General features: G+C 38.3%; 3 protein-coding genes and 1 long non-coding RNA gene across 6 annotated transcripts; 1 reads left to right on the top strand and 3 right to left on the bottom strand.

The window, feature by feature from the left end:
• Positions 1–1,323: 1,323 nt before the first annotated feature.
• LOC122302228 (coiled-coil domain-containing protein 86) lies at positions 1,324–2,210 on the bottom strand. Its single transcript, XM_043113378.1, has one exon. It carries the CDS (start codon positions 2,015–2,017, stop codon positions 1,448–1,450), a length of 570 nt encoding a protein of 189 aa, XP_042969312.1. The 5' UTR covers positions 2,018–2,210; the 3' UTR covers positions 1,324–1,447.
• Positions 2,211–2,217: 7 nt separating this feature from the next.
• LOC122302229 lies at positions 2,218–3,417 on the top strand. Its single transcript, XR_006240418.1, has 2 exons — positions 2,218–2,391; positions 2,532–3,417. It is a non-coding gene; the product is annotated as an uncharacterized LOC122302229 (long non-coding RNA).
• A 741-nt stretch (positions 3,418–4,158) lies between these two features.
• LOC122302226 (sialyltransferase-like protein 1) lies at positions 4,159–18,858 on the bottom strand. 2 transcript variants are annotated; one of them, XM_043113374.1, is made up of 15 exons: positions 18,656–18,858; positions 18,406–18,509; positions 17,809–17,895; positions 17,640–17,717; positions 17,471–17,562; positions 17,165–17,366; positions 15,248–15,338; positions 14,729–14,787; positions 9,115–9,157; positions 8,451–8,625; positions 7,919–8,062; positions 6,543–6,801; positions 5,428–5,576; positions 5,218–5,299; positions 4,159–5,101 (listed from the first exon to the last, which is right to left on the bottom strand). In XM_043113374.1, exons 1-15 carry the CDS (start codon positions 18,768–18,770, stop codon positions 4,709–4,711), a joined length of 2,073 nt encoding a protein of 690 aa, XP_042969308.1. In that variant the 5' UTR covers positions 18,771–18,858; the 3' UTR covers positions 4,159–4,708. The 2 variants fall into 2 exon arrangements, with proteins under 2 accessions (XP_042969308.1, XP_042969309.1); XM_043113375.1 differs by lacking the exons at positions 6,543–6,801; positions 7,919–8,062; positions 8,451–8,625; positions 9,115–9,157 and having other exon boundaries at positions 18,656–18,849.
• A 907-nt stretch (positions 18,859–19,765) lies between these two features.
• Positions 19,766–27,515, bottom strand: LOC122302224 (RING finger protein 10). Of its 2 annotated transcripts, XM_043113369.1 has the most exons (9): positions 27,131–27,508; positions 26,614–26,660; positions 25,039–26,349; positions 22,174–22,262; positions 21,651–21,753; positions 21,411–21,515; positions 20,832–20,961; positions 20,395–20,571; positions 19,766–20,195 (listed from the first exon to the last, which is right to left on the bottom strand). In XM_043113369.1, exons 1-9 carry the CDS (start codon positions 27,333–27,335, stop codon positions 20,041–20,043), a joined length of 2,322 nt encoding a protein of 773 aa, XP_042969303.1. In that variant the 5' UTR covers positions 27,336–27,508; the 3' UTR covers positions 19,766–20,040. The 2 variants fall into 2 exon arrangements, with proteins under 2 accessions (XP_042969303.1, XP_042969304.1); XM_043113370.1 differs by lacking the exons at positions 19,766–20,195; positions 20,395–20,571 and adding an exon at positions 20,616–20,682 and having other exon boundaries at positions 20,786–20,961; positions 27,131–27,515.
• Positions 27,516–27,953: the final 438 nt, after the last annotated feature.

The following is a 27,953-nucleotide window of genomic DNA, read 5'->3' as shown; positions in this document are numbered from 1 at the left end:
AAATGGAATCTAGATTTGTTTAGGGCAAAGCAACAAAAAGAAAAAGGCAAGAAGAGTGTGAGAGAGGGAGTAGAAAGGGAAAATCAGGCCAGGATATTCGGCTGAACCACTGATTAATTCATTTGTCTTTTGTTTCGCTCATTTTCTCTTTGTTTCCTCTTTTTTATTTTTATTTTTTTGAGATAAGATACTCCGTCGTCCACTTCTCCCAAATCCATTCCTTTTTTTTTTAAAAAAAATTAAAAAATACAAAGGGGTATATTTTTCTTGTTTTCTGTTTGTAGATTCATTGTATGAATCTCCAATATTTGTGTTTAAATCCCTCTGATCTCTTTCGGTTTCACGATTGTCGTCTCTCTTTTTCATAGTGGAAGTGGAGCGATATATTATTATTAATGCTATTTTCGGGAGTAATAAAAGAATTTGTAGAAAAGATGGAACTGTTTGGTTGATTTATTGATGGATTAAGGGTCTGGAGTTCCTAGCGAGTTGTTTTTGGCAGATTTATTTGGAAGGGAAAGAATTGTTTAGAATTTGTTATCTTGATATTGATGTTCAGGATCAGAAGGAACCGTAGTTATATGTTTGCTGCTCAACATTTCATGGGTTATTATACAATCAGTAGTAGTAGTAGTTGTCATATAATCCGCAATGATCCACGTCTTTTCTTGGTTTTGGATAAGGGATTTCAGTGGAATGCCTTGAATCCTCACTCTTCTACCAGTTTTATCAATGGAAGTGGACGAGGTCGAGGATCGGGAGGAAGAGGAGGGATTGCAATTGGCACCGACTTTAATGGCTTCGCCCTAAATCTCAAAGGTTGCCTGAGGGACGAAGATAATATTGACGCCATTACTTTTCACAAAGGAAAGGGAAAGGGCTGCCGTGCATTTGCTCCGTAGCATCTGCAGTTGCTCCCTGTCCGTGATCTCGAAATTGGTCTTCAGGACGGCACTGCTAGTCCCCATAAGCTGAGGGACAATTTGGTCTTTTAGCCAGCACCACGTAAGGTGTGCGTTTGGCTGATCCTAAACAGGGCTGCTCCCAATAATTTCTCATTTTGATAAGTCCTCTATTGTCGATTTAACTTTCAGCGTTTATTTTGTTTTCGACTCCATTTAGTTTTGCACATAGAAATGGTCTCTCATTCCCCTATTAGCGTAGCTACTGTAAAATTTGTTTTGCCTTTTCTAGTCATTCTTCAGCAAAACAGAGCTGGCAGCTCACGAATCCGGCTATACATAATTTCCCAATTAAAGAAATCCCAATTCATCCACGGTAGAAGCAAACTCAGAAGAATCTGATTCCAGGCAAACGCAATCATTCTCCCCCAAAAAGAAAAATCCATAATTTTCGCATTTAACTGTCAATTAAGAAGCATACAAAGAGAGAACGCCAAACCAAAAATACAGAAAACAATAAAAAGCAATAGACCGATCTTTCACAATTACTTCCTTTTGTTGAGCAGATCATCAGGAACAACCTTGAGGAGCTTCTTCTGCTTGGACTTGGCGATCTTCTTCAAGGTCTTGGGATTTGTGATCTTCTGCAGCTTCGTACCGGACCTCAGAATGTTCTCCTGCTTCCTCTTTTCCCGCTCCTCCCTCTGCTTCCTCTTCTCCACCTTATTCGCCCTTATCGCCTCCTTCAGCTCCGTCATCCTCTCCTTGTACGCCCTCTTTATCTCCTTCTGCGTCTTCCTCTCCTCAAAGCTCGTGCCCTTCCGGCTCACCTTAACCGCGGAGGCCCTTTGCTTCCTGGCCTGCTTCCACTTTCGCCCCGACGCCTTCCCGGCTATTACTCCGTCGTACGTAGGCTTCCCGAAGATCGGCTTGTCCGGGTCCTCCGCCGACGCGACTGCAGATTTCTTCGCTGCTGGTTGACACATGTCATCCTCGTCGATCTCCATGGATGCTGACGCTTCATTGTTCTGATTCATGGATTCCTCTCGCTTTCGCTTGTAGGTCTTGCCGCCGAAGCCTTCGTCAAGGCGCCGGAAATCAATCGTGCACGCCATAACCAATCGAGTTGCTACACCCTGGCCAGGAGATGGGGAGTCTTCTAGGGTTTTAGATTCAGTCGGGTGAATATGGAAGCATATATGTCTTTGGAAAAAAGGGCCGGTGGGATTGGGTCGGGTGAGTAAGTTGGGCTCTCAGTCCGGGGTTCTTTTATTTTTTTAAGGGAACCGATATTTGGGGAGAGAAAGGGAGGGGAGGGGGGGGGTTGTTCTCTAAGGTCCGGCCCAATACAAGTGACAACTGTTTTTTGGGGTCGTGACAACCGACAATTTGGATGATTTTTTCTCTCTCTTCGTCTTCATCTTTACGATCTTATCTTATTCTTTCTTTTTGAAATCTCTGGCATAGGAGTTAAAGCAGTTCTGCAGGGGTTTATTTCTTCCCATAAATAGTTCTTCAAACCACCTTTTGTTTATAAAGAAAATTAAACAAGTGCAGTACAGCATGTTTTAAATTTGAGTATTTCATATTTGTTCAACACTTAATAGCCAATAGCTGGTATCTGTGCAGTTGTTGTTTGTTGCTTTGATGCCTTCCACAATGTCAGTCGAATCAAATTCGATCACTTTTGAGACAAGAAGAATGCGCGTTCGTTTTGAATTAGAAATCCCCGAAGTATATTTTTATTATAGATTGAGGAACATATGCAGTTACACATGGTAAGTAGAGAAGCTGAAGCATATACATTGATTCAACACTAATACATGTGTTTTTAGATAAAGCAAGCAGCTTTCCTCTAATACACCCCTTTCTGATACTCGTGCTCACAGAAGATTCCTCCAAGATCGTCACAAGCCTCTCCTTGGAAAACCCTGCAAATACATATTAATACAGGTTAGTCAGCCTCCTGTACAAGTGAAAGAAAAAGTCATTGCAGAGGTTGAAATGAATAACAAATCTGGTCTTGATCAAATATTACGTCTTTGCATCTGTGTACTCGAGATATTCTCTGTCAACATCCTCGGAACCGATTTTGGCCGTACTGTTTCCGGCCTTTGGTTGGAGCCTTACTTCTGGGTATATGTCTGCCAAACAGGCTTCTCCACCAATAGTTTCACAAGCCTCCGCTGGAAATACACTGAAGAAGAATAACTCTCAACAATTAAGTTGGTGTGAAAGAAACCACTCGGTACCGTTGATTTCCCACGTTTAGTTTTGTTAACATCAATACATCCCAAACATTAGACTATAGAATAATAATAATAATCGAATGAAAAGGTTTGATGAAAGTTGAAACTAATGACTCACGAGTTTATGGAACTGTAATCAACTGTGGTAGTATCATTGGTATTGGGAACGGGATTAGCTTTGATTGGGGCAAAGCGAGCACCCAGCGAGCTAGTTTTAGGAGGAAAACTGGTCAGAAGGGAAAAGTTCTTGGAGGGTGTCAAATGGAGAAAAGTTGGAGCAAAGCTTAGAGCTGCCTGCATTTTGAATTAGTGGGTGTGAAACGTTAATGTGATCCAGTAATGGGTTTAATCCTCGCAAACAACTACCGTTACATATATATACTAATACTATAGGAAGATAGGGTTGGCTTTGGCTACTAATAGTGCCAGACATTAGTGCATCCGGATAAGGCTTCTTTGGGGGACCTTCTAATAAGAGATGGAGAAGCTTTGGCTTGTTGCCATCAAGTAGGAGATATTTGTGAAATCTCTTGGAATTCTCCGAATTTTCCAATCTCTCACTTTGTCCTGCCTCTTCCCCTCTATTTAAAAGATCAGTCTAATTTTATATAATTCGCCATGTGAATAAATATCTGCCACAGTTGCTGCCGTGGCATTGATGATTGATGCACCAATGTCCACTACGATCGGAGAGTAAGTTATCTTTGTTCCATGAATTTCCCATTAAAGTTGGTCTGTGTCATGTCACGTCGGGAGGGGCAAGATAAGGACTTCTTCAGCTATACGAAGTTAAGATATTATAAAAATAACGCCCTGCCTGCGAGTGGACCCCGGGCAAGCTATACTAGCACCTTTAACACTGGAAACTATAACAACCTTCTGTTTGATTAAAATCATTTCATGGTTGAAAATATTGTTTCCAGAAATTTTGCTCCGAACAACATTGAAAGTAATGCTTCTTGTTCATATCTTCCACCAACCTAGATTAATATGGCCATCCATAGGGATTAGAACACAAATCAAGCTCCACCGCAGGCGCAGAGGCACCTATTTATAAAAATAATCATCTTCAGGAACCAAGGCACAAAGCACTACCTTGGAATATCCTCCAAAATTAGATAAGAATACATGTTCCAAGATGATGAATGATCCACCACCCCAATTTCATAAACTTTTGGGAGAACTTTCACAAACTACATCTCCTATCAGACAAATTTCTACCCTACGATCGACTGTATCAAGGTGAATTCAAGCCCAACTGAAAGAGCCCACAGAAACCTACAACTGCATAAGCATCTCTGCAAACTTAACTCTCAAATTTGTAAGTAGAAATCTCCACGAAGCGAGAAGCACCCAATCCATGAAACTGACATAATGTCCAACTCTTTTTACATGTGTGGAAGTCAATAAAGGCTTGATGAAAAGAATTTGTGACACGAACTGGAAGTTAATACAAATCCTTGTCCAAGATAAAGGTATTATCCAGTTAGGCCTGCTCTTGACCAGCCAAAATGTAATACTACAGAGAATGACCGATAGAAGGCATTGCTTATAGCCTTATGCCTCAGATTTTAAGGAATGCCTTACACAGACTAGATCATCCAATTTATTGCCATCCATCTTGTATAAGGAGACGCCCTGCATTTGGATGTAGTGATCCTGTGCTTCCTTCCTCAGACTCCTGAACGGCATAACTTCCCATTTACTGTAATTTGAATACTTCCTGACATTGCTCATGTCTGGAGATCCTGAGACAGGTCCACTGTGGTCAGGTTCCACGTTGCCCCACACCTTGCAACTACCAAACTGGTCCAAATCATCCACCTGAACAGCTTGACTCCTCTTTAAGCGCAAAGCAGCAGTGTGAGCTCTGCTTATCATATCTCGACTAGGAACATCTGACCAGTCTTGCTTCCTCTTGGATCTCATGGGAGAATGGATCCTAATAACCTGAGGCATAAACCCGAGCTCATGGAGATAATGATTGGTGTATATAGTTTGTGGTCCCTCAGAGGGAAATGAGTCGGAAGAAAATTAAAAAGGAGAAAGAGAGAGTTTATCCTTACGCCAAGGCATTCTAGAAGCTGGTAGTATGCTCTTCCTTGAAGTGGATTGTGTCCTTTCCTGGGTGTGGAGAAGTATCGTGTCCTATCAGAAAGATTACAACCTATATGAGCCAAAATGAAACGGAATAGTATGACATGTAAAGAACATAAGCAGGTATCAAGTGATGCTAAATATGAAAACAAAAGTTTGAAAATCAGGATTTAGCTGACCATTCAGTATAACCAGGATCAACAGTAAAACCATATATGTCAACAATGTCACACATGGAGAGTGCTAGTTCTATAGATTTCATTCCAGTTCCCTTGGCACCTCGACGTAGCACAATACCTTGGAAAAGATAAACAGGATTTGAAATACTCTGCAACAAAAGCAATCCTTGTTAATCACGTCTCCGTTGGAGAATCACAATTAGCGATTCAATAAGTAGCAAGTATCCAGCCACACTAAAACAGGAGCGATTTACTAGGACCATTGTAACAGGTGAAGAAACTTTATAGAATCAAATACTACTTATTTTAGGCATCTAGCGTACCAACTGAAGGGTGGTCTAGCACATGGGTAGAAGCACATCTTACTTTTTTTTCTTTTTTCTTACAAAAGATTACTGCTTTATTTTTATTTTTACTAGTAAAAGTAAAGTTTTATTGATATCAAAGGCATCACCCATGTACACTGGTAGTATACAACGAACATGCCTAATTACTACTAAGCACTAGTGAGAGATACAAGCAACTCATGAAGATAGTCCGTATTACAAATAATGATTGAAGTCCAAGAGAGTAACAGATTGTAAAAAAACTGATTTAGCTCATCCAAAGAACGCTCCATGTCTTCAAAGAACCTCTTGTTTCTCTCCAGCCACAAACACTAACAATTTTCTTTTGCTGAATGATTTCTTCCTCCTCCTTCTCATTCATAAATAGCAAAAAATAGATTACATGGATAGGAAATTTGAAATCTGACTTTCCATCTTAAAGGAATTCAAATCTTGGATAAGATATGTTTCCCATACTTATCTACCCAATCTAAATATTCAAATTACAAATCCTATACAGCTGTACAAATCTGTCTATACCTGAAATACATAGATAAACACAGGAATTAATTTAAATAAATATAATATACTAATACCCCCTCAAATTGATGCTGGTGTATCTACTAGCATCAATTTGCTAACTAGGAATTGATGCCACTGTCTAGTCATCGCTTTTGTGAATATATCAGCTACTTGAAGATTCGTAGAGATATGAGGAAGAATAATAGACTTAGCCTCATAGGCTTGACGAATATAGTGACAATTCACTTCAATATGTTTGGTACGCACATGAAATACTGGATTGGCAGTGTTGTCACCATGAAGAGGAGTTGGCTTGTCTTGTGAAAAACCAATCTCTTGAAGAATGCCATGCAACCACATCACCTCAGAGCAAGCTGCTGACATAGCTCTACATTCAGCTTTAGTAGAAGATTTAGAAACACACTCTTGCTTCTTGCATTTGCAGGAGATGAGTGAATCTCCAAGAAAGATGCACCAACCAGTTGTAGAACGCCTAGAATCTGGGCAACCAGCCAAATCCGCATCACTATAAGCCATAAGTTGTAGAGAAGTGCCAACATGAAAAAATAACCAACGGTTAGGAGTCCCAATCAAATATCTGATAATACGACGAACAACCACTAAATGCAAGTGCCGAGGTGTGTCCATAAATTTACTGACAATATGGACAGCATATGAGATATCCAGATGTGTGATAGTGAGGTAGATTAGACTCCCAACAAGCTTCCTATATAATGTAGGATCAGAAATTAAATCACCCTCATCCTTCCGATACTTCACATTGGCTTCCATAGGAGTATCAACTGAAGTCGTCTCCCCCAACCCAGCCAACTGAACAAGGTCCTGGGTGTATTTATGTTGATTAATAAATAACCCATGTACCTGATTATGAACTTCCACCCCCAAAAAATAAGTCAATAGTCCCGAATCTTTCATATGAAAGACCTTATGAAGGTGCATCTGAACCCTTTGAATAAATTCAATATCGGATCTAGTAATAATGATAACGTCCACATAGACCAACAAGAAAACAAAACCAGAATCACTCTTATGAAGAAACAAAGAAGCATCATACTCACTCTGAGTGAATTGAAACTCAAGTAAGGTATTGCGGAACTTCTCAAACCAAGCTTTGGGAGCTTGTTTTAGACCATATAATGACTTTTTCAGCTTACAAACATCATTAGCTAAGGAAAGTGGCACACCAGAAGGAAGTTTCATGTAAATGTCCTCTTTTAAATCACCATGAAGGAAAACATTCTTCACATCTATCTGATGCAATTGCTAAGACTGAGAAGCGGCAATGGCAAGAAGGAGACGAACAATTGTCATCTTAGCAATAGGAGCAAACGTCTCATCATAATCAATCCCATATTCTTGTCTATTTCCCAAAGCTACCAAACGAGCTTTATATCTCTCAAGGGACCCATTTGATCTAAGCTTCACAGAATACACCCACTTACTACCAATAGGTGTCATAGAAGAAGGACAAGATATTCCAAGTGTCATTGGCCGCTAGTGCATCCATTTCTACTTGCATGGCATTCCTCCAACACTCATGTTCCATAGCTTGCTTAAAAGAGGAGGGAATAGCAATAGAAGAAAGTGTAGCAGTCATAGAAGAATGAGAGGAAAAACTATACCGATCCGGGGGTTTGGAGACTCTAGAAGTATGCCAACGAGATGGTGGATCATAAGATGTGTCCAAGGATTGATCAGGAGTCACGGGTAGATGGTTAGAAGGGGTAGAAAGAGCGGTCAAATCTGCTGGATGAGAAGATTTACACCTGGTGTAAACACAAACAGGTCAAATCTGCTGAAAAATTTGGCAAAACGCAGAAACTAGGAGGAATAGGGTCTAGATGAGTACGAAAAAATTGTTGTTTGTCAAAGAACACCACATTGTGAGAAACTTGAATGCATTTAGCTTGAGGATCATAACAAACAAAACCTTTCTGAAAAGAATTATATCCTAAAAAAGCACATTTGATTGATTGAGAAGAAAGTTTGTGTCTTTTGTGAGATGGAAGATGCACAAAACAAACACAACCAAATGAGTGCAATTCAAAATAGTCTGGGGAGTGCCCAAATAGCGAAGAATAAGGAGAAACATTGTCTAATACTGAAGTAAGTAATCTATTAATTAAATACACAGCAGTAGACAAAGTTTCACACCAAAAACGAGAGGGCACACCCAAATCAATTAGGAGAGTTTGGACCATATCAAGAAGATGGCGATTCTTTCTTTCAGCTACTCCATTTTGTTGTGGAGTGTATGGACAAGAATGTTGAGAAATAATTCCTTGATCTTGAATGAACATTTGAAACTCAGTAGATATATATTCTCCTCCTGAATCGGAGCAAAGAATCTTAGGAGAGGCAGAAAATTGATTAGTGAGGTAAGCCAAGAAACGCTTGAATATTGGAAATACTTCATTCTTAGTGCGAAGAAAGTAAATCTATGTAAAATGAGTATAATCATCAATAAACGTCATAAAATATTTATAACGATCATGAGATTCGATCGGGGCAATAACCCATACATCACTATGAATAACATCAAAGGCACGAGTGGCATGAGATTCTTTTGAAGGAAAAGGCAAAACTTTACTCTTAGCTATCTTACATGTATCACAATCAAAATTTAATCGATCAAGATAATAGAGCTCTTTATTGCCAATTAAACCGAAAGATAACAACTTATGAACTATGTGAGAATTGAGATGGCCCAACCGCCTATGCCAATCTTTCACGCTCAAAGTACCAACATTACAAGAAAATGAAGATAAAGACTTTGACTCAACATATTTTGAATCTAAACATAAAGGAAACAGCTGACCCTCTTTAGGACCCCTTGCAATCATCTTCCTGTTCACCTGATCCTGTACAAGACAACTAGAAGAAGTGAATGACACTCTACAATTGCTGCCAACTAATTGGCCAATAGAAATCAGATTGGTATTTAATGAAGGAGACACCAAAACAATTTTTAAGGAAGGAAAAATATCACCTATGGCAGTGATAGGTAGGGCACTCTCATCTACTGTGTGAATTTTAAGTGGACCAGCATACTATGAGACATTAACAAGAGAGTGAGAGGCATTTGTCATATGGTTGGTGGCACCGGAATCAAAATACCAAGGTTTAGAGGCAGATTTGGTTTTACCTGAAATTCCAAAAGCTGAAAAAGCTGAGATGATAATTTGTTGTACCATTTCTGGTGTAATAGAGGTGGGATTTTGAGAAGTGGAAGCTGGAACATGAGAGGAAGTGGCCAAGGTAGAACTGGCAGCACTAGTAGCCTCAACAGCAGCTGAATAGGCAGTTTCTTGACAACGTGGAGGACGTATCGGGCAATCCTTGATGAAATGTTCTTACTTCTTGCAATAGTTGCAAGTTTTCTTAGAGCAATTTGCAGCGATATGCCCATAACCTTTGCAACTATAGCATTGAGTAGTGCTCAAATACCTCCCTTTGGTTTTTCCTTGAGCTGCATATGCCACAGGAGCTGGAGTAGCTTGATCCATGGCTGTTTGAGTCATCAATCTTTGCTCCTCTCGAAATATATCTCCCAAACACATATCAAGTAGAGGCACAGGATCTCAGTTCATCATATTAGCACGAATAAATTCAAATTCAGGCCTTAGTTTCATAAGAAACTATGCCCACATACTTGCTTCATGAACAGCTCGAATATCGGCCAAACTTGTTGCTGGAATTGATGTGTATACAATATTTGTATACTCAGCCCACAAGTTACAAAAACCAGAATAAAACTCCCCCACAGAGAGAGCTCCTTGAGAGAAATTTGACATCTCTAGCTCGAGTTGAAATCTCATAGCTACATTATTATGAGTATATAGCCGCTTGAGATGATTCCACATATCACGAGCATTCTTGAATGAGCATAAATTCAAGATAATGTGGGGATCAAAAGATCCAAGAATCCAAGACATGACTCGGGCATCATTGCTTTCCCAAGAAGCCTGTTGATCTTTGTCCTCTGGTGCCACACTACTCCCATTAATGTGACCCCAAAGTTCCTTCCCTTTCACCAAAAATTGAAACTGAAAAGAGCACGCAGCATAATTCTTTCCATTGAATCAAACCAGAAGACAATCTCTAATTTTAGAAGACATGATAGACAAGAAACCCTTGCCGCAACCCTTGAGACTAGAGAAAAAAATAACCGCAACTCTGGAAACAGAAAAACCCTAGCCGAAAAATTTAATCTTAGAATCAGAAAAACCTAGGATTCTGAACCTTGTCGTGATACCATAACAATTTTCTTTTGCTGAATGATTTCTTCCTCCTCCTTATTCATAAATAGCAAAAAATAGATTACATAGATAGGAAATTCGAAATCTGACATGCTATCTTAAAGGGATTCAAATCTTGGATAAGATATGTTTCCCATACTTATCTACCCAATCTAAATATTCAAATTAAAAATCCTATAAATCCTATACAGCTATACAAATCTGTCTATACCTGAAATACATAGATAAACATAGGAATTAATTTAAATAAATATAATCCACTAATAAACACCACATAGTGCAATGAGGGATCATTCTCCAAACAGTTGCTATGTGGGCATTTCCCCTAAATTCCTGTCCAGCCCCTCAGAATATCCCTAACTCTTCCGGGGATAACCCATGGCACCTGGGTCAGATTAAAGATCTCATTCCGTAAATACCGGGCCACAATACCAGGCCACCTCGCAATCTAACAAAAGATATCCATTGCTTTATATTTATGCAACCGCCCTATAGCTGCGGTATTTGAATGGGATGAACAAGAAATGGGTACAGAGATGCCAGTGGTGGAAAATACTGAAACGCTGGGTGCAGGGGACGTCCAAACAGATGCTGATACCTTGGTGATCTTTACGTCCAAAGCATCCATACACAATAATAAGGAGGGGAGCTTCAGCCAGCGGCGGGTGAGGTTCTGGAGGTGGCAGATGGTATGGATAATGGTGATGAAGATCCTTGGGATAAGCCTACCCCTTTGAACTCACTGTATCCTTTGAATGATCAAATGCAAGCATCAAATTGGCTACTACTCAAAGCCAAGGAGATTCAATTGTGTGTAGGACTCCCTTCCATTGGGTATGAAGATCAATTCATGGCTTTACTTGCATCTATTGAAGCTGGACTCCAACTCAAATTCAGTCATGGAGTGTAACTCAACCAAGAAAAGAGAAAGGGAATTAAATAGACTTGGTCAGTGAACTATAAAGCTTCAAGTCGTGGTAGGACGAAGGGAAGGGAAACATCTGTGGTTTTATGAAGCTCAAAATTGTCACATGGAATGTAAGGGGGCTGAAGGAGTTAGAGAAGCGCACCAAAGTCAGCTTTGTGGATGGAAAGTAGACGTTCTATGTTTGCAAGAGATGAAATTGGAGTTCATTTCCCTTAGCATAATACGGAGTTTGTGGAATTGTTATCAAGTGGGTTGGTCATATTTTCCTTCTAAAGGTGCATCGAGGGTGGTGGAAAAGATGGATGATTGTGTGGCGGATTTTACGGTGGCCAAATCTTTCAAGACTGTAGCAAACATATATCAATGGGCCTTTGCTGGTGTCTATGGCCCTCATTCAAATATTGCAAGATGAATCTTGTGGTATGAATTGCCTGGTCTTTGCATCCTATGGAGCCTTCTTTGGTGCATTGGGGGTGATTTTAATGTCAATCACTTCCCTAGCAAATGATTAGGAGGTCCCAGCTCTAGTTCTATAATCGTGGATTTTTCTGACTTCATTTACAGGCAAGATCTTTTGGACATTCCTCTAGTTGGTGGCACCTTCACATGGTCTAGTAAGAGAGAGCATCCATCTTGGTCAAGAATTGATAGATTCCTCATCTCGCTTGATCAGGTAGCACATTTTCCGGATCTAATCCAAAAACGATTTCCAAGGTTATGCTCAAATAACTTCCTTTTTATCATTGGTTGTGGAGGTAAAAGATATTTCAAATTTGAGAACATGTGACCGAAATTAGAAGGCTTCATTGAGAGAGTAGACAATGGTGGTCACCCTATCTCATACATGGAAATCCTAGTTACGTGCCGACTTGTAAGCTGAAGGCTTTAAAGGAGGATATGAAGAATTGGAACGAGCATATATTTAAAAATGTGGAACACCGAAAAAAATCTCTCTTTGACAAATTACAAGGTTTGGAGGGTGTGGATGAGGAGAGGGGTCTTTCAGAAGAAGCTTGTGGTCTCGGATGTTGAAAGGATGACTTTAATGGAAGAGATTTCCTGGAGACAAAAATGGAGGGCTAAATTGGAGGATCACGTCGAAACCTCCTAAGACCACGAATCACACCACCAACTATTATGAACAACTACTCTTAGAACAATTCTCTTGGAGACTGAGACTAGATGGTTTTGTTTTCGAGTCGCTTGACCATCAAGAAGCAAGTTGGCTAGAGAGGCCATTTGAGGAGGTGAAGATTTGTAAGGTGGTGAAAAGTATGGCTAATGAAAAAACTCTAGGTTTGGATGGGTTCACTACGGCTTTCTTTAAGGTATGCTAGGAAGTAGTTAAAGATGACATCATGAGCTTCTTTCATGAGTTTCATGAAAGAGGTAGTTTTGAAAAAAGCCTTATGCTACTTTCATTGCTCTCGTTAAAAAAAACCAGGTGTGGTGGAGATCAAGGATCTTCATCCCATTAGCTTGGTGAGTAGGATGTACAAAATCCTTTTGCAGGTATTGGCTAATAGATTGAGTGCGATGTTGGAGAAGATTATCTCAACACCACAAATGCCTTCATAAGAGGTAGACAAATTATTGACTCAGTTCTCATTGCTAACGAATGCTTGGATAGTAGAATCAAGTCAGGTGAACCAGTATTATTATGCAAACTTGATATGGAGAAGGCATATGATAGAGTTAATTGGAATTTCTTGTTACAGATGCTCGCAAGGTATTTGGTGAGAAATGGTGTGCTTTTGGATTAAATTTTGTATATCCACCGCATGCTTCTCCATTTTGGTTAACGGTACTCCAATGGGTTTCTTTGAAAGCTTGAGGGATGATCCCCTATCTCCATTACCTTTTGTTTAATAATGGAAGCTTTTAGTAAAATGATCGCAGTTCTCCTGGAAGTCAAACTTCTATTTGGATTTCTAGTGGGGGAAGCAAGAACCGGCACTCTCAAGATGACTCATCTCTTATTTGCGGATAATACCCTTGTCTTTTGTGGAGTTAACCAAAATCACATTCAAGCTTTGAGAGCTCCATTACTTTACTTTGAAGCGGCATCAAATTTGAAAGTGAATTTAACCAAGTCAAAACTAATTCCAATTGGAAATGTTCCAAGTGTATTGAACTTGGCCGATATTTTGGGGTGCAAAGTTTCAACCTTGCCAATGAAGTATCTTGGTCTTCCCTTGGGTGCTTCATTCAAAGTCGAAGTTCATTTGGGATGAGTTGTTGAAAAAAAATGGAGTGTCAATTGGTTAGCTGGAAGAGGATGTACTTGTCTAAAGGTGGTAGAGATACGTCGATTAAAAAGTACTCTCTCTAACTTGCAACAAGAGTTCTTATAGGGGGAATGGATGAAGAATTCAAGTTTCATTTGGTGACTTGGGCTATGGTTTGTACTCTGACACGCGAAGGAGGGTTGGGAATTTGAAGCTTGTTGATTTTCAGTAAGGCCTTATTGGGTAAGTGGTTGTGGAGATACCAATCATGCATAGGTGTTGCTCTTGTATATATATATATATTTTTTATAGGTAAAAGAGGTTTTACTGATCCACGTAAATAGACAAAACCCAAGTGCACAGGAAGTATACAAGAAAGAGCTTAATTACAAATTATGTGCTACAGATAGTAGCATAAAAGTCATTAAGATTCGTTCCATTCAATACAATAGAAGAGGGCCCAAAGCAACGACGTATGAAAGAAAAAGACCCTAAAACCATCCGGAGTGTGTTCTCTATTCTCAAAACGGTGGTCATTTCTTTTGTTCCGTGTGCACCACATTAAACATTTTTTTTTTTTATAAGTAAACCACCACATTAAACATAAAGGTACCATCTTCCATACAACTACGATCTGGCGATTGCCCCTAATCCTTTGCCAACAAGACAGTAAATCTATCACCCTCCCAGGCATAGCCGATGCGATACCAAGCCTTGAGAGGATTTCATCCCATAATATCTTAACTACTTTGTAATGAAGAAGAAGGTAATCCTTTGATTCACTATTGTGTTTGCACATGAAGCACCAATTCATTATGTAGAGTCCACGATAGTCAGTATTTTACCATGGGAAGCCAACCAACTGAAGAAAGCAACTCCGATTCACTGTTGTGTCTTGTATATGTCCCATGTACTTGGCTATGCCTACTTTTCTTATTAATAAATTTCTTACTTACTGATTAAAAAAAAACTCTAGAAAATAAGGAATTGAATTGCTTGGTGAGACAAGGTTTTCACCTTAATCATTGCATTGAAGTCTCTATGTGTCACACTTTTAATTATTAGTACCTCATCAGCTGCAAAAGAAAAAAAAATCAGTGAGTCATAAAACTCAGTATCATGCAAGAGCAAGTTCATATTATGATTATACCATCAATGATTTCAAACAAATGGATATAGACAAATCTAAACAATTTTCTTTCTTTTTTTCTTCAAACTAATTATATTGGGCGAGTATATAGGACCAAGATTCAGATTGTAGGTTTCCATTGAAAAGACCAAGCACAAACTAAGAGCGTTTCTGTGAAAGTTGGATGAAAGGATAGCCACTGCTAAGAATCTTGCATCATCATTCACACATCTCACAATACATTAATAACCAGCTAAAAAAACATCATCCAACAGGACAAGACAAACTACCATGCCAATATTGAAAGGCAAGGGCAGCACAATTATTGTTCCCATCATCATATTAAAACAAAAGAAAAAAAAAATATACAGCATAGGATTTTAAGAATTTTGGTATAAAGAACTTACCAGACCCTTTTAAAATAGTAACCATATTACGAGCAGCACCCCTCACTACAAGTCGAAAATCCCTCTTCAAACCAACATACTTGGCATATTTCTACACAATATATGAAAAGGCAAGATGAGCAATTCCAGAAAGATGAGTTCTGAAAACATTATACTCAAAATCACCTACACTATATTGGATGCCCATAAAAATAAGGTATGAAGAAAGAAGTATCTAAGTTATTCCAAAGATCGTTCCTGGTCTTCAAAACTCCGACCGTTCCTTTCAAGCCAAATGCACCACATAAGGCATTATATATGTATATGGAAAATGTCATAAGAATTCAATCATCACCTCAAATTGGTGGAGCAACACCACAGTACACTTCAAAAGACAAACATGAAAAGAAAAAACCTTTACACTACAAGCAAAATCATTTACACCAGAAATATGGCAACCCTGCTTTTTCAATTGCCAAAATCCGCTTTTCCTCCATCGGAATATCCTCTGGGTAAAAAATTCACAAGTGAAGCCTTTACAGCCTGATTTAGCAAAAATGTGTCACTTGATTAACCACCCAAAAAACATGATTCCATAAAAACGAAAAACTGCTTACAAATATCCAACAGCTCCTCTCAAATGTCCCGTACTTTCCAAGGAATTCTTCCTTTTCCATACAGCCACTTAACAACCACTCTAGAGTCAGATTCATCTTTAATGTGTAATTTCAAACAGAGTCAAAAACCATCCAAGGTAGCTCTAGTTTCTACCAGCGTGTCCTGCCATCATCATAGTGAGATGAAAAGAAAGCAATAAAAGAACCATGTGCATCCCTAACAATTTCTCCTTCACCACACATCCCCCAATTTCCAAAGCAGTTTCCATCCAAATTAATTTTAAACCTCCCACCAGCAGGTCAACTCCATGATAAAATCTGCATTCTAGTACTTGTGAGCTAAATTGGCAAGCCTTCAAACTCTGCAGTAATAAGCAATCCCTTTTTTGCCAACCTTTTAAACTTTGAAACTTTAGACTTAGCTTCAAACAAAAGACTTTTAGCCCGGAGAAAGATTGCCATATTCTCCTCCTTAACATCCTCCATGCAAGCTTTACATGGTCCAACCACAAACACCAGCTAATTATGGGTAGCTTTTCAATAACACTTTACTTTTACCTATAAAAAAATGGTAGCTAATAAACCAATCACAGCACCCAACTGTGAAAGAAGAGATGTCATGCAAAACCACTTGGCTGGTGTTTGAATGAAGTGATCATTGTCCGCACTTGGCTGCAGACAATGATCACATCTAGAGGACAAGGGAATATTTAACTGTTGCATGCAAGAATCAAAAGGGAGATCCTTATGGAAACTTTTCCACATAAACACATACATTTACCAAGGAGCATACTTGTATCACCCATTTACACCAACCAGCATGCTATCCATGACCACTGTTTCTATTGCAAGCAGATTTTATAGAGAAGCAACCATCCCTGGCACATATAAGAATGAATTCATTCCCAGCCCCTAATAGCAATGATTTAGTCATTAACTGCCCAGTCAGAGCCTCCCCTACCTATTCATCAATAAGCTGAACACTCCAGCCATTGCCAGTCCACAAATCAGCAACCTTAACTTTGGGACAAACAAAATTCTCAACTCTGTCATCCAATGAATCCAAACTAGACCAATTATCATACCAGAATTTTATCTGTCCTTAACTCTCAGGCAAGATCCTTTCACAACCTCCTTAACTCTCCTTTGTATTGTACTTGGGCTTCACCTATTTACTTGATTTAATAAAATTTTCATTTTACCTATAAAAAAAAAAACCTATATACCATATTTGGAGAGGTATGGTATATGTGTATGTAGAAAATATGAATATAATGTGAGCAGAAACCTCACATACATTGATTATAGGGAAACAAATCACCTCATTAACAGGAGCCTCGTTGTCTCGTATAACAGCATCATGACTATCAATCTCTTTCCCAAAATTTGTTTTCAAGAGATCTCCTGAGTTTCCAACAACCGCACATTTGCGAAACTGCCGGGGATGAAAAGGGGGTTTTGCTGGTAAAATCAAATTGAGGTGTTCCTCACAAAGGGTCCGATTATAGCATTTATCTGCTCCCCTACAACCAAGAAAACAAAGTATTAAAGATATTTGATGCATTCTAGTAAACCAAATAAGAGATGGCATATATAGATCAGAAGGCATGATTGTCCAGAACCATACAATTGTGCTATCCTTTTTGCAGCATACTCTAGCCACCCATCAGGTCGAGCATCAAGATACTCTCTTGTCAACACTGTAGTCATGTTACGATACTGCAACTCAAAATCATCAGTACCCTATATTCTCCCAAGAAAGATAATTACCCAGATGGAAAAGGACAACACCTGACCTGTTCCCATAATAGAATCGCCTGACAAACATCATATGTATACTCCAAGGGTTCATATATCTTAAACTGAGCATTGTACTGCATTCATTAAAACTAAAACATTAGCACTCAGAAATTTGTAAGAAAATGCATCATAGCAAGTGGGAGCAAGAGAGTAAGAGAGAGAGACCCAGGTGCTGTTAGTGCCTTTGGGGAATTTAAGAATCAATTTGCAGTGGTCAATACTATGTGCAGTGAGTCCAAGCCCTCTGTTTGCCTACACCCAGTTCCAAGCTTAGTATAGTATATGCACACTGGCATAATGAAACAACACAAATAGATGAACAAATATATAAAATAGAAGTGCCCTTCTTTCCTCAATCATCGGATTTTTCTCGGGCACTTCTTTTTTCAAATCAATAAGCATGGATACAATATCGCAGAGAAGAAAATAACTGTCCCGGTATACTAACAGACCCGAACATAACAAGTTTTAGTTCAAATAATATCCAACTTGGCGAGTTGATATTGAACCAAGTCAAATACCCCAGAAAGCATTATTGAGAGAGATAATGGAAATGAACACTAGCAGATAAAAAGAAATCGAATATTGAGAGAGAGAGAGAGAGAGAGAGAGAGAGAGAGAGAGAGAGAGAGAGAGAGAGAGAGAGAGAGAGAGAGAGAGAGAGAGAGAGAGAGAGCATATTTAAGTATAGCTAGTTAAAGTAAGATATTACTAGAAATATGGAACTTTAACAAGGGATGTTGGAAATGATTCTGTGCTAACCACGCATTGCTGAACACTGGACTGGAATTCAGATAAGACCCGAACTTCTGCCGTGTCGAGATCGGATTTCTGATTCTTTCGGTGCAGATCAGGTTTCTGATTACCTGAAGAATTACGTAAAATTTTCGGATTATACAGAAAAAGGGAACAAGAAAGTAAATGGGGGGAGGGGGGTTGGGAGTGAAATGGAAAAGAATTAAAAGTGACAAGGGGAAGATGCTAGTGTTAGAGAGATAAAAGTGAGAAGAACCTGAGAAGAAAGAGGATTGGATTGCAAAAAATAGAAGAGAGAAGAGTACAACTGCGCACACCAGATGGAGAAGCGCCGGTCTTTTGTTGTTGCCGGATGCCTTGTGAGCTCTCATCGAGAAGAACCACTCACCAACAGACAGGAAGATAGACGAAGGAAAGAACACAGATCGGGCATCTAGAAACCAATCGTCTGCAAACGACGACGTTCTTTTGATTCGGTCTTTTTTTTTTTTCTTTTTCTTTTAACCAGCCGTTTTCTTTTGCTGTTTTGTCGTGTTTAGGATTGAGAATCTGAGATCCTACGGTAGATGAAGATCATAAACATTTTAGACTATTAGTAGTGGATTTAACAAAATTAAATTTTAGTTAAAAAGTAGTTAAAATGCAAGATAAAATGTAACAATCAAATATGTTGAGTTAAAAGGACTAGTTAAATATTATTTTTCAATTAAAATATTATATTGCTGCAGCTGCTTCTTTCCCACACAAAGAAATAATAAAAAACAAACACAAATGATGGTCTACTTCTTTTCCATCATCGCCACTTTAAACTCTGTTTGTTTGTTTGTTTTTTTTTTTTTTTTTTTTTTTTGGCTTTTGGGTGTAAATACAATATTAAAACCATAATATTTAATACAATTATATTCAAATTACAATTAGAATTAACATAATAAAAAGTTAAAAATCAATATTTTAATCAAATAGTAAAAAATTTGTTGAACCTATTATTTGGAGTTATAAAAAGTGACTAACTAAAATTTATAAAAGTGAATTTTTTAGCTAAATTTTAGTTAAAATTTGTTGAGACCACTACTAATGCTCTTACATCTAAATCATAAACATCTTAAGGCCTATACAAATAATTACAATATAAAAGAAGCCTCAGATTTTATTTATTAAAAGGATAGCTAAATAATTCCTATGAATGTAATTTATCAGCCTGTAGACTGTTTAACAATAAGATCCTTTGACCAACCACATGGCATGTTTACTTCTCAATTACACACCCTTATTTTAACCTTTTATTATCAAAAAGATAAATCTCTCACATGTACAAAAGACGCAAGACAATTTAATAGATTGAATAGCACATGCTTCGGCACATAGATTCAGGTCTCAAGGTGCTGCTGCTTTAATTTATTTCCTTCGATTATAGTGAATTATAGGGAACAATCATGCCACTTGTACCAATAAAGCACACAACCCTTTTCAGAAACTTCGCAAGCGCTGGAAATTACAAGTTATAGGTTCCAATACTCATCCATTTTACATCGACGGTCATACTGGGGTCTTATAAACAGAAGCTCATTTTCTTTTTTCTTTTATTGAGATGGGAAAGGAAAGTGGGTGGGGGGTGGGGATATTTTCATAGCACCATAGTAATCAATACCGCCGACCACCAGCTGTTGACATAAGTACACGACTTGGTTTCTTCCCCTTCTTCCCTAGCTCATTCAACTTGGGCGCATCCAAAGTTTCAACAGATTTTGCTTTGGATACTACATTGGCAAATGAAGGTGTGCCTGCATTTTGGGAACCTGTGGAGACAAAAGTTCAAAAATCAGAGGGTAGGACATATTCCAGCAGCAGCTTTCTAACAGCCTTAACAGAGAAAACACGAGAAGGTAGTTTAGCACGCTACTGATGCTTCATCCTTTTGTCTATTTAAGAATCAAGAGCAGCAATTACAAAGCATTTGAAAATCAAGCATAATCAAATTTCACACTAGTGAAGTACCGTTTACAACAGAAGAATTGGTGGTCACTCCACTGTTGGGCAGAGAATTGGGTTCTTGAATTTTCAGACCAGGAGAATCGTGACCGGCAGCAAAACCAAGCCTTGTTACATTTGAGAACAGCCTCCTCGCCCCAACAATTGGAGGGCTTGACGATGTTACAGGAGAACTTCCCAAAGCTGTCAAAGGTGAAGATGAGAATAAAATGGGAACATTCTGTAAACTACAATCAGGATCTTCATTCAATATTCACATCCACAAAACACAACTTTCTAACTTCTCGGGAGGTCCTGAACATTAAAATATCAAGGGTTCATAAAAGCTTGCAGTCTACCCAGAATTTCGTGCAATTAATGTTTTGTACAGAGAAGGATTTGAAGAAAAAATATTTACTTATCACATGTAGGATGTCTGCTCATTTCCTGACAAAGCAGATTACCTTCAAAGTCATCCATGGAAAATGCAGGCAACTCATCATGAGAGGCCTGTCCAAAACTGGATAATACGGGCAGGGACAAGGTATATGCAGCTGCAGCAGCAGCTTCAGCCTCACTTTTCTCCCTTCGGTCCTATAAATAAAATAACAAATAATTAATTCTAAAAGCATTCACAAGTTCATGTTAAACTTCACCCAAAAAAAGAAAGTGAGAGCAACTCAACCAACAGCACAAACAATGCTGCAGTTTTTCTCTCCAGGTCCTGTGTGCATGTGGGTGTGCCAAGCACAACGCACAACACAATCGTTATAAAAAGCAAAGAAATCAAACCCTTATTTCCTAAAGCACCATCATAAACCGCAAAATATAATGAAACTAAATACCCCTCCTACATTCTTGACGTGACCCTGAAATCATGAGGTAATATATGGGAGTTTTAGTAATGACATTGACCATCAATGAATTCTCATGTTAAAAACCTTATGTGAATTGAGAGATTAGAGTTATCTAGCAAAATTATTAACAAAAATACTTCTATCAAGTGTACAAACACAAGCACAGCTCAGAACGGGAGATGATACCTTCCTGGCAAGTTGTTTCCTCTGCTTTTCACGCTTCTTTATTTCGTCCATGAAGGGGTGCAGGGCATCAGGAGAGAGTATCTCACTTAGATCAATTTCACAAAGCTGAAAAAAATCAGGTGGCCAACAATCAAAGCTAATAAGCAAACCACATTAATATTTTTGTTTTTGATAAGTAAAAAGAAAGATATAACCACATAAATATTTAAACTGGAAAAAAAAATTGAGATAAAAATATACCTGAAATGTTGTTGTTAAAGAAAAATGGCTTAGGTAACGATAGCGCCTCCTAATGGCCTCTGACTGAGTGACAGTCTCCAACTGTAAAATCCTGCCACTTATTCTGCATCAGAAAGCGAATGAGTAAAAAAACCACCCATATAAATAATAGTACATCAAATAGGTTTTTAGACTTTCTTTGATAAGTAGTTAAACTTTAGACAAATCTTATCTTAATTTTCTAACTATTATCAGCTTAATGTCCAGAAGGACGTACAGAAATCCTTACAAGTTTCTTCCCTATGTGTATATATTTATAGATATTAAATTCTACAAATAGTGAGAAAGATATTCCATAGGTTGGTATATGATCGAAGGAACTCCCTTTGCAGATGAAATCAAAGCTACCGAGTTTCAGGAGTGCTTTTTTCAGCACGTTGTTTTTTGGTCTTTTGGGTAGGCATGGGAATATCAAATAACTCAAGATCATATATTTGAAATATGTCTTATCACAAAGAGTTTTTAACTGAGTTTTTCTTCAAACCTGGGTGGAAGCATATCATAACTCCCATAATGGTGTATGAGACACCTCATGTTTAACGGATGAAGAATCAGATGCTGACCATCAGCAGCCTGCAACAGACACAAGCATAGAAAAGGTAACCATAACAAACGTCAAATTTTACTTTAGAAAGAGAATAATTCGGGAACAACGCACATGATTTCTAATAAATAAATGGAAGCCCACGTGGTTTTTTCAACAGCACATGTGGGCTTCCATTTATAAATAAAAAAAAACACGTGGGCTTCCATTTATAAATAATTCGGGAACAACGCACATGATAAGTAAAACCAGGGTAAAACTATCAAGGCCTGGAGCCTTGTCACTAGCCATATCTCGGATTACTTTGCATACTTCTTCTTTAAAGGGCCTCTCAAGCCATCCTGCACACTGTTGATCTAATGTTGAAAAAGTCAAAACTTTCTGTCTCCATGTTTGTTGTTCAGATAGGAGATGTTTGTAATACTGTGCAATGTGGTTCTTGATGATTGACTAATCTGAAGAAGTTGCTCCATCTACCATCAACATATCAATAGCGTTGTTCCTTCAATGCGAATTAGCCACCATATGGAAGAAGTGCATGCACTTGTCTCCCTCCACGTGGGCTTCACACGTGGGCTTCCATTTTACTTTGATTTTACTTATCAAAAAAAAAAAAAAGTTTTACCCTGGGCTTTTTCCAACCTATTGGGAAGTGATAAAGGATGATCTTATGCAGGTATTGTTATGAAGATAATTTAGCCATTTATATCTAGATTGTATATAGCGGAGAATTAGGCTGGATGTAAATAGACTTAACGTTTGAGGCTATAGATACTTAATGTCTATAGAAAATCCGGCAGCAATTAGGCACTAAAATTACGCTGAACTCTGCAACAAAGATGTAACTCTCTTCTATATATAAATGAAAGAAACCAAGGGAAAGGGTATTCAGACCAAAATTGATAGGTATTTCAAGAGTTCCATAATAATGCCAAATTTGAAAAAAGTCTGAATGCAATCTTTTTAGCACTCATTCCCAAAAAGGTGGGGTCCATAGATGTTCGAGAATATCATCCCATTAGCCTTGTGAATGGGGTCTAAGAGATTCTCTCCAAAGTGCTAGCGGATTGATTGAGTACGGTGATGGAGAAGTTAATCTCGAAGTTGCAAAATGCATTTGTCAAAGACTGAAAAATTGTAGATTCGGTCTTAATTGCAAATGAAGTATTGGATGGACGAACAAATCTCGAGAACCTGGGTTACTTTGCAAACTAGACATGGAAAAAGCCTACGATCATGTAAATTGGAAGTTCTTGTTTTATTTACTTGCAAGATGTGGTTTTGGAGAGAAATTGCTGAATTGGGTAGAATTTTGGATATCAGCAGTCCGCTTTTCTATCTTGGTGAGTTATTCACCAGTGGGTTTCTTTGACTCCTCTTGTGGTTTGAGACAAGGGGATTCGCTCTCTACCTTACTCTTTTTATTTGTCATGGAAGCTCTTGGTAAGAGGATTGTATGCCTTGTGGATGGTGGTTTTCTCTATGGTTTCTCGGCGGGGAATGGTAATTATGGCTCTATCGATATTTCTCACCTACTTTTTGCTGATGAGACTCTCATATTCTGTGAAGTAAATCTCAAGCATATCCAATCTTTGAGGGCTCTTACCTCTTTGTTTCGAAGCTATCTAGGGTTTGAGAGTTAATCTTTCAAAGTTTGAAATAGTATTGGAGGGGACTGTCCCAAGTATGTAAGGTTATCTTCTCTATCCCTAAAGTATCTTGGCTTACCCTTGGGGGATTCCTTTAAATCAGAGCAGATTTAGAATGCTGTGATCGAAAAGGTAGAGTGCAGATTGACATCTTGGAAGAGGTTGTATTTGTCTAAAGGTAGGCTCACTTTGATTAAAAGTACTCTTTCTAACCTACCCACCTATTTTTTGTCCTTGCTCCCTCTCCCAGCAAAGATTGATAAAGCGATTTCTAGTGGACTGGATTGGAGGACGAGTTCAAATTTCATATGGTCAATTGATCAATGGTTTGTACTTCAATTTCTGAGGGTGGACTGGGGATTCATAACTTGATGAAGTTCAATCAAGCCCTATTGGGTAAATGGTTGTGGCAGTACCAACACGAAAGGGGGGCCCCGTGGAAGTCAGTTATAGATGCACCGGTTGGGGAGGCTTGGGGTGGTTGGTGCTCGAATGAGGATGGTGAATGGTGTTGGACTGGTTTTGCATGTGCAAGAAGGATGGTGAATCAATAGATCATCTGCTTCTACATTGCGAGGTGGCCAAGACCATGTGGGATTATTTTTTTGCATCAATTGGATTATCATGGGTTATGCCTTTTAGATTGGTGGATTTTCTAGCAAGCTGGAGAGGTCTCAGAGGTAATTCACAAGTTGCAGCAATCTAGAAAATGGTTCCTATATGTATGTGTTGGTGTATTTGACTGGACCAAAATGATAGAAGCTTTGAAAACCGCGAGAGGACAATGGAGGAGCTGAAATTTTTCTTCTTTAAAACATTTTTCTTATAGGTAGGGGTCATTCTTTGCAACGGACTAAATGTCCAAGCCTTTTTACTATAAGTTGTAAACTCTAGTTAGGTACTTCTCATATATATTCCTTGTGTACTTGGGCTTTGCCTATTCTTATGAATAAAACTTGATTACTGATTTAAAAAAAAAAAAAAAAATAGATCTATACCATTTGGTTGCCAGATTGCACCTAATCCCCTACACAACTGATTATCAGTCTGCTAGGCAAGATTAGAAAACAAAGGGAGAATAGAAGGATGTATGACAATCAGTAACCTGGTAGAAACTACCGATAAAAAAAAAAAAAAAAAAAAAAAAAAAAGTAACCTGGTAGAAATTGTATGAGTTCTTGTCCTTTGCATCTCTAGTTTCATTTGAGAGCCTTTGACAACTCTGGCTTTCACCATATGAAGAAGATAGACATGCGTCTTGCCCTTCCAGCAATTCCCTCTGATCTGCAGTTTGATTATCCAAACGTGCCCCTCCATTCAACTCTCCCAGTATTGAATTACCAGACCACTTAATTTGGTCATTGACATGGGTAGACAGAGTTCCACATCTAAAACTACTCTCATCATAATCAGTACGAGTAGCACATGCAGTTGACATGAGCACATGAGATTCAGCCTGAAAATCAGTAATTTTATTTGATCTGTGACTCTCACCAGCCCAGTGCTCATTCCAATACTTCTTCCGCTGTTCTAATTGTTCCATTGCTGCACATACATATGGAAGCTTCTCTAACTCATCAACAAGCCCTGAATCTGCTCTGACTAACCAACCATCTAGATCAGATATTGCTTTTCTAACTGAGAGATCTACATCTGAAGTAAATGTAAACTTAGAAAATGGATCACAGATTTCATGATTGTGACAAAGCATGATATCTGTCTCTTGTTTGCTTTTATGTAATAGAGAAACGGAATCCTTTTGCCGAGTCAAAAGCACAAACTCAGTAGTGTCACCAACACAATGTTGTTTGACATTCTCAATATAGATGGTGTATAGATCCTTGGGCGATATCATCACAAAACATAATGGACATCTTTTCCAGCTGTCACCTTTATGATCCTCCTTGCCCATTAACAAGTATTGCAAAATACATGGGAAACAAAAGATGTGGCCACATGAGGTTATTTGTGGACAAAGAGGATACTCCAAACAAATCGGGCACTGAACTGGAAATGGGGTTGAATACATTACACATATTATATCCTCCCACCTTAACATTTTATCTGGATCCATAGATTCAGGAGTATAATTTCCTGAATCTAGCACCACGAATTTATAATTTGCCTGAAGAAAAAGATCCTTGTTGTATGGCTTTGTCTTCTGCTGCCTTCTTGGTGGCAGAGCCCTTGGTTGATGCTGAGGACGAGAAATAGGATCATAATGAAAATTCAGCAAGTGGTTACCATTCATAAACTGGGATTTTCTACCTGATGAATGCATATTGCTTCCATGAGAATTTAAAGACACCATACTTCGTTCGGTTCGAGGAGAAATGATAGTTCTTGACATCTTCCCCATCAACTGGGCTGATCCAACCCCTCGTCCACCTGAGTGACACTGGGAATCTGTATCACTGCTTTGGTGAGGCAAAGTCTTTGTATCATTCGGGGTCCCAGTATCAGTTACCTAGAGAGGAAAAAATACAAGAAAAATGCCCGATGTCAGCTTCTGCAATTTCACTGCAAAAGATTTAACATCCTAATTACTTCTTGTTTTGAGTTTGCACTGCTAACTGCTTCCAATTTCCTGGTTGTTGCATAAAATCATACCAGACCAACTGGCAACCGATCATGCTTTACAAAGATGATTTGTTATACATATGGGGATTGTGCAAAAATAAAACTTATTCTAAGAGAGAAGAACAAACAAAAGAAAAGCAATTAAAGCTACCTTTTTGGAAGATCCACCAAAATCTTTTTCCGCTGAAGCCAAAGAAACTGCCAAATACAGAAAATTTCGCCCGTTAAAACCCAAAAGTGTAGCATTCAAATATCAAACAAACTAAAATAAATCTCTGCAATATGTTGTAATTCAAAGCAATTCTACTTTCCCTCTTACTGTGCCAATGGAACTCTAACCATATAAACCAAAAGTAAGACAAACCGAACCAAAACAAGGACCATTAAATGAACCAAAATGGCTACGCATTTTTTGCTTTCTTTCTTTGAATTACCAATTAGTTTTCTTTTTTTTTTTTCAATACAAAAACGAAAGCAAGAAACCCCACACAGCTGAGCTTCTTAAGCTCAAATTAAGCACTTCAGTTCCTTCTTTCTAAAGAAAACAAACAGGAGTACATAATTTCCCACTGTTTTCAATAATTCCAGCCTAATTATAGGGTTTGACTTAGATTTTATTTTTTTATTTTTAAAAAGAACCAAAGAATGGTAAAAGAAGAAGAAGTAACCTGAATTATAGCGGAGCATAGCGATGGGGGATTGAGAGTCGGAGATCTGGAGAGATTCGACTTGGGGGGAAAGAGAGGGCGGAGATGGAGATTGAAGGAGGTCACGTATAGTTGTTCCATGTTGTTGGGAATTAGGGTATAGAGGGAGCGAAGAGGAGGAAGTCGAGGATGTAGAACCTTGGGTCTGGTTGGGCAAGATGGACATGAAAGTCTTGGAAGGGACTGAGGGGTTCGTTGCGCGTGGTGGTTCAGCAGCTCTCTGTGTCTCTGGGGTCTCGCTGTCTCTCTAGTCTCTGGGTCTCTATCTCCTTTTATTTATTTCGGTATCTACCGGACCATCTTCCACGAATATCGGTTCACGTACGTCAATACGACAACGGCCATCCTGATCCCGTGTCACCTGCTTTGTCAAATGAGCAACGATTCACAACCTCTCCAACCTCTATCATATTTTTTTTTAAATTTTTTATTTTTTAATATATATATTTTTTTAAGTTTATTCTTCTTAAGCTAATTCAATTATTATATTCATTATTCATATATTAAATATTTCATAAAAGAAAAAAATAATAAAAATTAAAAAAAATGTGAAGTGTGAAAGTTATATAAATAGTAAGAAGTTGTATAAATTTTTTTCTGGTCGAATATACCCTTCCCTTTTGTTTTGTTTTGTTTTGTTTTTTTTTTTTTGCCAAAAATATTAAAATAGTCTTGATTAATTAAGGAATGAATAAGATCCAAACATTGCTTTAAAAAAAAAATATCCAAACACGTTCTATTCATCATTTTTTTTCCCTGAAAAGTCATCATTTTAGAAGGTCTT

The sequence above is a fragment of the Carya illinoinensis genome, chromosome 3 (assembly GCF_018687715.1).
Source record: "Carya illinoinensis cultivar Pawnee chromosome 3, C.illinoinensisPawnee_v1, whole genome shotgun sequence".
Taxonomy (NCBI): Eukaryota; Viridiplantae; Streptophyta; class Magnoliopsida; order Fagales; family Juglandaceae; genus Carya; species Carya illinoinensis.
Note: the sequence above shows the minus strand (reverse complement) of the source record. Positions and strands in the feature narration are given on the sequence as shown.